This window comes from Branchiostoma lanceolatum, chromosome 5 (assembly GCF_035083965.1).
Source record: "Branchiostoma lanceolatum isolate klBraLanc5 chromosome 5, klBraLanc5.hap2, whole genome shotgun sequence".
NCBI classification, from domain to species: Eukaryota; Metazoa; Chordata; class Leptocardii; order Amphioxiformes; family Branchiostomatidae; genus Branchiostoma; species Branchiostoma lanceolatum.
The window spans coordinates 8,398,659-8,411,615 of NC_089726.1; the positions used below are offsets into that span (position 1 = coordinate 8,398,659).

General features: G+C 40.5%; 2 protein-coding genes across 4 annotated transcripts; one reads left to right on the plus strand and one right to left on the minus strand.

Moving 5' to 3' along the window:
* Positions 1-570: 570 nt before the first annotated feature.
* Positions 571-7,002, minus strand: LOC136434818 (protein SEC13 homolog). Its single transcript, XM_066427886.1, has 11 exons — positions 6,888-7,002; positions 6,464-6,508; positions 6,080-6,195; positions 5,312-5,463; positions 4,914-5,003; positions 4,591-4,634; positions 4,212-4,345; positions 3,315-3,435; positions 2,944-2,997; positions 1,833-1,919; positions 571-1,322 (listed from the first exon to the last, which is right to left on the minus strand). Exons 1-11 carry the CDS (start codon positions 6,888-6,890, stop codon positions 1,212-1,214), a joined length of 957 nt encoding a protein of 318 aa, XP_066283983.1. The 5' UTR covers positions 6,891-7,002; the 3' UTR covers positions 571-1,211.
* Positions 6,992-12,403, plus strand: LOC136434815 (L-threonine ammonia-lyase-like). 3 transcript variants are annotated; one of them, XM_066427884.1, is made up of 7 exons: positions 6,992-7,163; positions 7,725-7,904; positions 8,386-8,582; positions 9,105-9,232; positions 10,405-10,553; positions 10,888-10,977; positions 11,287-12,403. In XM_066427884.1, exons 2-7 carry the CDS (start codon positions 7,730-7,732, stop codon positions 11,526-11,528), a joined length of 981 nt encoding a protein of 326 aa, XP_066283981.1. In that variant the 5' UTR covers positions 6,992-7,163; positions 7,725-7,729; the 3' UTR covers positions 11,529-12,403. The 3 variants fall into 3 exon arrangements, with proteins under 3 accessions (XP_066283981.1, XP_066283980.1, XP_066283979.1); XM_066427883.1 differs by lacking the exon at positions 9,105-9,232 and adding an exon at positions 9,627-9,757 and having other exon boundaries at positions 6,996-7,163; positions 7,722-7,904; XM_066427882.1 differs by lacking the exon at positions 9,105-9,232 and adding an exon at positions 9,627-9,757 and having other exon boundaries at positions 6,996-7,163.
* The last annotated feature ends 554 nt before the right edge of the window (positions 12,404-12,957 follow it).

Sequence of the window (12,957 nt, forward strand, 5' to 3'; positions counted from 1 at the left end):
CTCATTACATAGAGATATACGGAGCATATATGCAGTTGTGGCGGAATGAATGGCGATCTATTCATAGGTTAAATGTTTGTTTCATCCATCCGCCGTCGATTTATGCAAAACAAATTTTGTAGCATCATGATGACGGCACGATTAAAACTGTAATTGGTATTACCGCCGCTGTAAGTCGCATACCACGAAAAAGCATAAATATGGCAATTGCATGTACTGCAGTGTTACTTAAAGTCGCTAGATGCCGCTGGGAGACCACTGCAAAACAAACACGACACTTAAAAGAGCAAGAAGAGGCTATTCCTGGACCATGACAATGTTTTTACCCTTTTCAAGCATCTCAATAAATGACAATCAGAATTTAACGATTTACTTTCAGTCGTCACTGTTAGTTTATATATATTTCAACTGCATTGCTGAATACTTTCAAGCACCACTTTCAATTAAAGAAAAAATGGTTTATCTTCTGTGCTTTTCTGTCTTCCCACCACCATCACTTTCATTGCACTACTTAGTCAACTTAGCACCACTCCAGTGCCAACTAGACTATTCAATAAATGAAAACACAGAGAAGATATGAAAGAAACTTTATTCTTGATGAACAATTCGTTTAGAAACATAAGGAATGGTGACATAAGCATTCACAGAAATATAGCCCTGCAACTTTTCTTACACACTCATACATACTTGCTCAACAGAAAATTTACTGCCTTTTACAAAGAACCTATGGATCCAACAGATCTCACAACTGTACAACAGCTTTTACGTTGTTTTCCAAGGGTACACCTCTAAAACTTGCATTACACTTGAATCAGTGATGCACAAGGTCTAGAAACACTAGTTTACAGGAGAATCTTTATGACTGTTCAAACCAATTCCTTTTTACATGAGCAGTTATTATGGAGACAAACCTTGGTTACTTCTATCTGAAGCTTCTCAGAATAGCTGCTAGATAGCAGCACAATGTTAGTAGTGCTTTTCAATGTATCTCTCAACCGGCAGGTTACAAAAATGGAGGTTTTTGTCAAGTTATCATCATCATAAAACATCTTTGACTTGCATGGTAAACATGGTAAAGTACAATTACAAAATACAATTTCTAGTTATACAGAGTGATTACTAAAACTTAAACTGCTTTTGACAGCGGTGGAATTAAACATTTCCCGTCCCCTCCCCTTTCTCCAACATGTACAGACTGACTCTACCATAAGTTATTGTTCGGGTTTCTGAGGTTCAGCTGGCGCTATGGTTTGACCTTGACCTTTGTTGACATCGCTGACACAGACCCACTGTCCTTCCAAGGACTCCTTCCACAGGCTCACCTGGTGAGGAAACAAAAAACATCACATAGGTCAGAATAACCGTCACAATCATAAACTATAAACACAATGTAATGGGCCTGAAAATAAGGCCTTTTATATTCAGAATACTCTGGTGAGGATACGAAGCATCATTGGTCAGAAAATACTACATATGCAAAGTTTGGGACATGAAAATAGCATCATTCAGACTAACCTGCTGACAACACAAAAGGCTTTACCATTAAATTAGAGCTCAACAGGTACACAAACCTGTTTTCATATTCCTGTTTGTTTGAAAGTGTTATATACCAAACAGAGTCTGCCCCAATATCTGAGTTGTCTACCACTTTATTATTTGCCGCTTAAACTCACAGAACAAACTTCAGTGTATTCAGTACAATCTTCAGTACATGCATTTGGACAAATGCATTACCTTGCTGCCCCCCTGACACAGCCAGGATGTTTGTTTGTTTATCCTTACCTTGTTGTCTCCCCCTGACACAGCCAGGATGTTTGTTTGTTTATCCTTACCTTGTTGTCTCCCCCTGACACAGCTAGGATGTTGCCTGTGATGGACCAGCTCACATGCCACACCACATCGGGGAACTTGTTCAACACCTAATATGGGGAGGGATAAAAATACTGTTAGCAAGTCTGATTGAGTTCCACCAGAAAATACAGCTTACTTCTGGGACAGGCTTTTTAGCGAATGCCCACAAACACCCACTCTGGCGAAGTCCGCTCTGCACGAATCTATCTTTTTTTGCTCGGAATATGTTCAGGTTGTACTCCCATTAATTAATCCTGAGTTTCAAGTCAATCCATCGATCCGAAGTTAAATAAAGCGAACTTGAAGATTCTTACCTGGCTTTTTAGCGAATGCCCAGCAAAAAATGGCTTTTTAGCGAATGCCCACTATATCAGCCAAAATATCGGCCATCGTGACACGGGCGCTAAATCTAACATCATAAACATGTTCAACAAGCTGTCCCCTGAATGCGTACTCAGTTAGCGTGCTGTATACGCCTGTAAAGTCACTTTATTTTACGAAATACACGGCGTGCCCCGCGGCACGTATACGGGGTAGAGGCCGCTGGTAACCTGTCCCGAATATGCAAATGAGCCGCCATATTGGATTTTTACGTCCGGGGCCGTGGATTCCCGCGCCGTGTATTTCGTAAAATAAAGTGACTTTACAGGCGTGTACAGCACGGAAACTGAGTACACATTCAGGGGACAACTTGTTGAACATGTTTATGGTGTTAGATTTAGCGCCCGTGTCACGATGGCCGATATTTTGGCATATATATTGGGCATTCGCTAAAAAGCCTTTTTTGCTGGGCATTCGCTAAAAAGCCAGGTAAGAATCTTCAAGTTCGCTTTATTTAACTTCAGATCGATGGATTGACTTGAAACTCAGGATCAATTAATGGGAGCACAACCTGAACATATTCCAAGCAAAAAAAGATAGATTCGTGCAGCGCGGACTTCGCCAGAGTGGGCGTTTGTGGGCATTCGCTAAAAAGCCGATGCGCTTACTTCTCCAGGTGCAAAAGATCAACTGTAGTCTAAACTAGGAAACCTTCTTCAACCAATTCTACATCTGAGAGCAACATTGATTATATCAAATTATTGGACTCACCTTTGAGGTCCAGCTAGTTCCATCCTCACTCTTCCAGATGATCACTCTTCCATCCTGTCAACAGGTGAATTTAGAAAACACATAAGAAACACAGGTGTAGAATCAAGGTACGATTATTCCCCTCAAAGGATATATGCAATTTGGTAGAGATTACAGTGTTGATTGACATAATTGATGAATGTGCCAGATCACAATTTCTTATTTCCAGTCAACCTCAGATTGAGGACAAGGCATTACGCTTTTTTGTTAGCTAGTAGTGCAATGCTACAGCTCACATATTTAGCCATGCACACTGGGTCACCCCTAATCAAGTTTTATCCTAAAATGTAACTACAATGTACATTAGATAATAGAGATGATAAAAAACAAACCTGTGAGCAGCTGGCTATAGTCTGTGTGGGGAGTCCTATGGATGGAGCCCAGGCCACGTCTCTCACCCAGTCACTGTGGGCCTCCAGCTTCTGTTCCTCCTTCCACTGCCCATCCTCCTCCCTGGGACACAAACACATTCATTTCATTTTCATTTATTTATTTAGCCAGCGGACACACTCAGGTCTCTTGACCTTTTTTTCAGGCTCCCTGGATACAAATACAATGCACAGACATAATACATAATGATAACATAAAATTTTAAAGACATACAATTTTAAAGACTCGGTATCAGTCTAGAGGTTGATACGGCAGTGAGTTTTATTTGTTCTGTTGGTAGTTTATTCCAAAGTTCAGGACCCATGGGCTTTAGACTGCTCTTGAATGACTGTAGATTTGCCTGTGGATCTGCATATTAGACTTTAGTGTCAAGGAAGAATGTTTACTGCAGTATTTGTCAGTGAGCATCACGACTCAAGACGCTATAGATGGATCTTCATGACATTCCAAGAGATGCAGGAGGAAGAACTGGGAGAAGAGGTTTTCATAATAGGTTGAACATCAACATTTTTTGATTGAGTCATTCTGTATTTTCCTCTTAACTTTTTTGTGCATTTTTTTCTCTGTATTGTCCTAGTAGTTTTTTCCCCATTGCAATACCACAGACCTTGGAGTGCCACCCTTAGCATTTAAATAACTATGAGTATACAGTTGCCTCCTGTATGAATGACAAAAAAGGTGTTGCACTACCCCACATCCTACATGTTGAAATATTCCTGTTGAAACACAACCTTTCAAACAAAATATGGAGAAAAAGTCATTTAGGAGTCCCCATCATACATGGCCGCCATTGGTAAATATTGATCATGGTAAAATCATGCAGGAGTCCCCATGAGTACCTCCATATCTTGACGAGGTTGTCGCAGCCTCCAGTGACAAATCTGCGAGTCTGCTGAGGCCGCTGTGAGGAAGGCTGGTCCACCAGGGAGCCTGCTGCCACGGCTGGGCACCAGCTTACCGCATTACAGCCAATCTGCAATAAGCACAGGGCAACAGTCATACCATATTTGGGTACGGGATGTACCATTGAAAAATGTATAGGTTGGTCTGGATCAATTTTATTTTAGACGAAATTTTTGAGGCTCAAAATATTTTCAGGACATTTTTCTGAGAACTGAAGTGGTATACTCAGTTGCAGATGACAAATCTATAATTCTAATGTTAAAAAAATGACTGTCCTGCTGTCAGAACTAGAAGAGGAAAGACAAGTTTACTCACTGTGTGAGCATTGTTGATTTTCTTGGTGTCCCACATGCCATCAGCTGTAAGAAAGGGAAATAACACTTTTAGTTTACAACGTACAGACAAAAAGCATGGGCTGCAGAATAACAAATGAACAAAGGCCAGCTGAAATAAAGGTAAAGGGGGGTTCTTCTTTCGAGCCTGCCATCTAGGCAGCCATCCTCAAGGCGTTGGCCAAGGCAGCATGACACCTGCAAATGGAAATTCTCTGCTACAGCCTTCGACATGCAGCCGGAGATGCTTTCTACTGTTTCATACAAAAAAGTATCATAAACAGTTACTACATTCTTGTGTTTTACCTGTGCTTGAGATGATGGACACAGCTCCGTCTGATGACCCACATGCCAGCATCAGGCCAAACTCGTGGGGAGCCCAGCACACAGAATTCACTGGAAGAAGAGTAGAGCAGTTTTTACGTTTTAAATCCTTTGGACACTTCAATATCAAGTTCCGCTTGTCATAATGTTAGATTTGCTAGAAATGATGACATATGGCAATGGTCTTCGTCAATCAATATTGAACATCGTGAAACCCTAATTCACATCAACCCTACAACTTAGGCTATGGCTAAACAGACCTTTGGCACATAAGGCACATCTGTAAGCTGACTCAGTTCTATTGTAAATACACTGTATGAGCAATGTTTAGCCATAAAAACATACATTTTTGGACTTTGGTTAAGAATGTCCACCCTTACCTGATGAGTCATGGTTAGCGTACTCGTAGAGTCTGTCCCACTGTCCGTTGGTCTCCTTCCATATGATGACCTTCCGGTCGTACGAACACGAGGCCAGGATGTTCCCGTACATCGGGTGTGCCCAGGCCAGCTGCCACACTGGACCCTCATGGCTGGGGAAGGAAACAGTTAATATGTTGATAACAGTTATGGTAAGAACTACAAGAATTACACAGCATAGGTGTTATTCATAGTTTGTATCACGATCTCTCGTTATTATCACCTATCATCTATCTTTGAAAAAGTATCTTATTCTCAATGATCTTGAAGACTTGGATGGTGAAAAGGCACCGACATCTTGTTTTGATGTTCAATGCCTGTGCCACATACTCTCTCTCTAGTCTATCTCTATCCAATTTTACGTTTTTTATTCCCCATCATATGGGGGTTGGACGTGCTTACACATGGATGGGGGAGCCCCAGAACTCCTTATCAAGGTGCAAGTCTTTTTTTGTAGCAAGAGTTTTTACAGCTTGCAATACATGTACAATTTGTTATCTCAACAAATCACAAAATATGACAGTACAGCTGAAAGGAGTACATTGTACCTGAGTACTACATGTACGTACTTTGATTGGCTATCATATATACATATTACTTAGATACTTATGCTTTAAGATCATAATCAGGTACTGTATTGAACGTAAACTTTCACAATAACAATAGATGTAAATCCAAGGAGGCTACATTGAGGGAAAACCTCCTTGGTAAAACTAAGGTGCTGCTGACCCTCTGAGTTCTGCTGCTAAGATCTGTCCTCCGTTCTTGATGTCAAAGATCTTGACAGTCTTGTCGGAGGAACACGTGGCCAGGCGGACACCGTAGTAGTCCATCTGCGCATCATGCTGTAATTAGTGTAAACAAACTTAACATTAATCCTTGATAACCCAACTACATGCAGGATTTCTTATGGATTAACCATTGATAACCATATGAACCGCAGGTAAACATAAATAGAATAGCATGCACTCCTTTTGTATACTGGATGGATGGCAGTAACATGATTTTACTGATAGTGATACTGACCTTTACAGTCTAACTACTAGTTTGTCATATCATTGTTCAATTGTTAAAAATATAGAAAATGGTGAAGCTTAGTACATAGATACTTACGATCATATCCTCATGGCCAGTATCCACAGTATTCAGTACAGAAACCTAACATAGAGAGAAGTTTTAGGGATCATAAATATTTGTTTTTCCAACATATGCACACTAATGAACTGAATACAATAACGCACATCATTGCGGATACAAAAACGTTACAGCGCTAGATATATGACAAGCTTTTTTAATTGGCGAAAATAAATAAAATTTTCTGGCACATCTTCCAACGAAATTTTGACACGTCAAAACGCAAACGTATGGCACCGACTTCCTGATGATCACATCGCCCCCCTCCCCCATAGCATATTTCTACCGCATTTTCCAAGCCTCAGATTGATCCGAAGTAACCCTATCATTGTTTGGACGTAGTAAGAAGGTCTTAGATACACTCTTGAAGTTAAAGACCGAGCAAAGATGTGAAAATTCTCACCATTTTGGAGGAAATTTCGTCCCAAACGTCAGACAACCGGTAAACGCTCGCGTGGCACTTACAGCCTCGGTCTGATGTAACCCCGCCTGACCTCTGACGTCATACGTGGGAAAGTGAAGTTACTTCCGGGTTTGATTTTCTGAACTTCTGTCCTGATCTGCTCGTGCATCATGAGCGTTGTAAGATCACAGTAGTACGTGTCGAGTGCAGCGAAAGTGTGCTGTGAGGTTCAGGGAACTTGGATTACAGAAAAGCGTCACAACATTACGTAGTAAGGTGTGTAAAATAAGGTAGAATGTGATTTGCTTATTTAATATAACGGTGCAATAATTTATTGCTCCGCCCCTTTTGCACCTAACGTTACATGTATACCGTGTGCAGGAAAAAAAACGAGACCATAGTGATGTTCACGAAGATAATTACTTTTTTCATAGTTATAGTCGGTTAAGAAGGAGACAGAAGAGAGAACGTTCAAAAGAGGAAAAAAAATTAAGAAATGAAATCTAACTAATTCTAAGATTAATATTCCTCAAGCTTGTAGTGTAAGATGGCCACAGTGACTGTTCCACTTAAAACTTTGATTATGAATTTGAATGGCTTTTTTGTTTGTTTGTTTGTATTGCATACCCTGTATCTAAGCTGCCTTGTGGCGTAACACAGAGGTTTGTACTGAACTTCTGAAGAGTACAAGCTAGACAGATATATCTGGACAGATTTATTTGATCCACCAGGAAGGATCCCTACTCTTTTTGATAAGCGTGGTGGGTTCTATCAATAGCAAGTTGCGATTGTGTTTATAGATGAACAGCAAGATTAATCTCATCCATACTCCAGCAGGAAAGATGTACGACCCCAATGCAGATCTTTTGACCATCGAGCAGATCTCCGGTGCCAGACAGGTGCTGCAGACCAGTGGACTGTGCCACCACACACCCCTACTGCACCATGTACAGACTCTGTGTGGGCTGGACACGGACATAGATCTGTACCTCAAACTGGAGAACATGCAGAACACAGGTTTGGGGTTTTCTTCCAGTTTTACGCATCTTTCCAACCCTTCTCTTGTATGACAAAAATATGAAGTAAAAGTGTTGGTAGGAGAAATGTTGGACATACTTTTATTACCTATTTTCTTTAGATACATGTACATTGATTTCAATGTAGGAGTGGTAAGATGCTGTTTTAAGTAGGACAAGTATTCTGCCATTGTCTTTTTCAGTTTAATCTATATTATATGCACATATTCGTTGGACAAAGTGCTATATACAATTTGTATGTATTCATTAATACCAGTACTTTACTGTAATATCATAGTGACTTGGAAGGCTATGCAGGTTTTGAGTCACAGACATACATGTCATGTATGTTTGTGACTCAAAACCCACAGCAACGAACAATGTATTGATAGTTTCAATTTGTATGTGATTTTGGCTTTATAATATTATATTCATATAAGGAGGATATCCTTGATTCATAACATCTTTGACTGATTTTTCAGGCTCCTTTAAGATCCGAGGAGTAGTGAATCAGATGGCTCACATCCCGGACTCCGCGGCCCGAGGACAGACACATCTCATCAGCATGTCTGCTGGGAACTTTGGGAAGGCGTTTGCCTACATGGTGCAACAGAAGGGTCTGAAGGGGACGGTGTTCATGCCTGACACTGCGCCTGTCAACAGGGCAGAGCTCATCAAGGTGGGAGCCTGTGTTTTGTGGTACTGTAAATTGAATCAAGTTCACAGGCACTGTAGAAAGAGAAAGGAGGCATTCAGGGTGTTTAGAGTTTGCTTTTGTAACGCAAGACATAACGTAATGTTTGGTGTGATGAGGTCACAGTGAGAGGTAGCCGCAATAACAGAAAACAATTAAAACCACACAGAAAATATTTCTCAATCTACAGTAATTAAGATAATTTGCTCTATAGTCTTCTTTGAAAGAGACCAAAGCATATACAGAGAGCAATATAATGTTAACAGGCTTGAAAGACATCCATTTGTAAGTGTATACCCGGTATATAAAATAGATGCCACTGCTATTCTTAAAGTACTGATGATGTTTTCAATGAGTGGCACACTTGTACCAGGTAATGACTGTTCTAAACTTGAAGATGTATCCCCTATTTCATGTAAGATGTCTTTCACACTGACTGCTTCTTACCATTGTTACTTATCTGAAATTGTGTCTTTTTATATTGATGATTGATGATATTGCTGACAGAGTTATGGTGTGGATGTGGAGACACTGCCCATGGCTGAGTTGGAGCCTGCAATGGACAAGTGTCTCAGGATTAGCAACATGATGAAACTTAATCAGGATAACATCGATATCATGGCTGGGAATGCCAGGTCAGTCTGCTGGACCAGACCAAATAACCGTGATTGTGACTGACACTAACCCTTATCCACCTCACTGACCACTGATGAGCCACTGATTCACATGTACAGAAGCTAGATCAGCTGGTCCACAGGAAATCTTAAGGCTGAGTTACCTTTCAAAATGTACTGGTGTAGTGTCAGGCGGTCAAGGGTCATTTCCAAGCAGATATAAAGATCTGGCTCATTTTCAGTGAAATACACATGATTTTGAAACATATAGGGCACCTTTCAGGTAGAGCACCTTTTGGAGGAGGCAAAGAGTTTTAAAGGGCGTGCACTACCTGAAAAACACTGAGACTGAGCTGGTTCCATACATCTGCTTGGAAATTTAAGAGTTAAGGTTTTGTATATTCATGTTCTGTAGAGTTATGGTTTGGATGTGGAGAGAATGCCCACCTCAGAGCTGCAGCCTGCGGTGGACAGGTGTGTGAGGGAGAGGCACATGCACTACCTGCACCCGTTCGACGATATCAACCTCATGGCAGGACACGGCAGGTTAGTAGGTGTGCCTCTCCCTCGATACAGTTTATATTATAAACTGCATGGGGATCTCCCCTATATACAAGAAAAGGTGTGGGGACGATTTTAACTTTTGATTTAAACACCTTTTCTTGTATAGGGGAGATCCCCATGCATCTCTGTTTCTATAGCCCTTGAGCAACACAGGCCAATACATTAGTGGGTTAGCACTAAAAGATTGTCTGAAGTATTACAGACAGACCCACAATCTACATTAATCATTTTGTAGCAGTTAAGAAAGCTTTTACAGTAATAAGTTATGTGATGAGTTACTCAAGCAACTGGATAGATTTTGGAAATGGTCTGACATTTCAGGTAGCATCCACTGCACTCAGTGTCACTACCGAAAGGTAGTGGATGCTACCAGAAACGTTTGACTGTTCCAAAATCTATCCAATTGCTTGAGTAATTGTTATCATGCATTTTACTACGAAAACTAAAGTTACACTTTTAGATCTACCAAAACTGTCTAAATATGGGTATTTTGTATGTTGATTGCATCAAAGTTAGCCTTGATAGTACGTGTATGGAAGAAAGAGGGAGCAGTTTTGTTGTTGGTAGATACATACGCTAGTAGGCTGTAAAATCATTTTGTGATGTTTTGTTCCTTGTGTGCCTGTCAGTGTTGGACTGGAGATTCTGGAGGACATTCCTGACCCTGATGTGGTGGTGGTGTGCTGTGGAGGGGGAGGTTTACTAGGTGGAACAGCTGCAGCAATCAAGCTGTCTGGATTGAGTGACACAAGAGTTTACGGGGTGGAACCAGAGGGGGGTGAGCGATGTTTGGAATAGCCTTTGATACATCATCATCTATTGATTAAATATTATTTAGTTGAAGATCTACATCATGAATTCCTGTATACAGTGTAGACTAAAATATTTTGTTATACATGTTTTATGATAAAAGACTGTATGTACTGTGTAATTTCTGCAATGGGAATTGTTAGTCAAGACTTGCAGTACTTGACAGAATCCAGGAAGACTTGAAGTGTGTTTTATGCACACAAGTAAATGAGGATATCTGAATGAAGGATCAAGTTTCGAAGTAGAGATGTGTCATGATAGTGACTGATCAATTTTTCTCCACTTTTGATGTTGTGCTGCAGCGCCCTCTATGTATGAGAGCAGAAAGGCAGGGAAACCTGTGGGAGTGCAAGTGAAGACCATAGCAGCAGGACTGGCACCACCATATGCAGGTAATTAAGACAATGTCTCTGTCAGCATTCTTTCAAGTTTCTCCTTTCAGAAATATTTTGTTTTAAAGGAATTATCAGATGTTATGTAGCATTAAGGTCTTTATGTTTGGCTTTCTTTTGTCTTCTTAAATTGAGGTGAAGCATGATGATTTTTCAAATACACTGTAGCTACTATAGTCAAATCACTTATGCCATGGGGCATGTTATGTTATTAGAAGTAATTATGAACTACAGTGGTGCATTCTACTTCATGCTCATGCTATAATTCTTCATGAGACTGACTACAACCAACGGTATTTCTCCCTACAGGTCCAAATGCTTACAAACACAACATGGCATTTGTGGAGGATGTCGTTCTTGTCAGCGATGACGAGATTGTTACAGCCGTGAAGCGGTTGTTTTCACGCGGACTGGTGGTCGAGCCATCGGGCGCGGCGGCCTTCACTGCACTAATGTTTGGGAAGATACCAGACGTCAAAGGGAAGAAGGTTGTTGTTGTGATAACTGGAGGGAACGTCACAACTCAAGAACTGTCTAAGATTTGTGGATAACATTTGTTTGGAAAATACTTAGTTAATAATTGGTAGCCACAGCAATCCACTACAATTTTTGATACATGAATCTCAGGAATAATGATACAACTGATTCATATTGAATTTGCATAATGTTAAAGGTATTGAATTTATTTAATGCATTTCATTATTGTCTTCTACTGTTGCTTTTATAAAGAATGATCTTCCTCTGAGAAAGCAAGTTGCGAGAGTTTGCCTGCATTGATTCGCCTTACATATGGGACACAATGGTGTCACCTAATATGTGAAACTGAACCTGTCAAAAATCTTTGAAAATGTCTCATTGTATCTTGTAAGGAAGAACTTAGATAAATATCTGTTGAGCCATACCCAATGTTTGAAAGGACATACAATTCTCATTGTTATGAATTCATGTTTGTCAGAAGGTTATCCACTGGGATCAATCCACTCACAATTATCTACTCGTATCACATAGCTGATATGTGTACGACTCTGTGGAATTTTTTTCCGGCTTGAGCAAAAATTATACGGGGAAACTACAAGCAAACGGGACGTAAACATGCACGATTTTAAGCGTCTAACACTGCACGAAATGGCCTCGTATCCCGGCGTATACGTACAGGGATTCCTCCGGAAATATTCCATATCCCGGTGCGGATTTAGCGTATCCGTTAATTTTATCGGATACGCTAAATCCGCACCGGGATATGGAATATTTCCGGAGGAATCCCTGTACGTATACGCCGGGATACGAGGCCATTTCGTGCAGTGTAAGTTCTAACAACCCCTCCGTCAGTTTATAACCGTGTGGGCTGGTTTACATTGGATTATATGAAGATCATATGAACAATGGATTGATTTTACATGTACAGTATTAAAAAATCAATGTATTATACAGGAATTTGTCTCTCTTATATGGGTCAATTTGGATAGGCTATGTGATAATAACGTTAATGACCCACCTGTTCCTTGGTGTATATAATGTCATAACACCTGGTCATGTGCTATAACCATCGAATAAAACCACCGTGTGAGCGAAGCGAACGAGGTGGTTTTATTCGATGGTTATAGCACATGACCAGGCGTTATGACACCATATACACCATGGAACAGGCGGGTCATTAACCCTTAATTTTTGCAATAAAGATTATCATTGCTATCAGCTACTTTCACTAATCTTTAAGGATGCTGTTTCTAAGCATGAGCTATGTGGAGGTAAACAAACTTCAGAGAGCCATCCCTGTCCTTGGTGCTGATTTTGCTATCATTGTTATCTAGTAGTGCCTGATGTGAACGCTTGGTGCTTGGTGATCTCCTACCTCACTGAACTATATCATTTCTGAACCTCACGTCTTCGTGCATTCATCAATAATTTTCTCTGACGACTTCTTCTTGATTACTGCGCAAAATATATACATTACGAACATTTTGCTCCCGAACTGTCCGT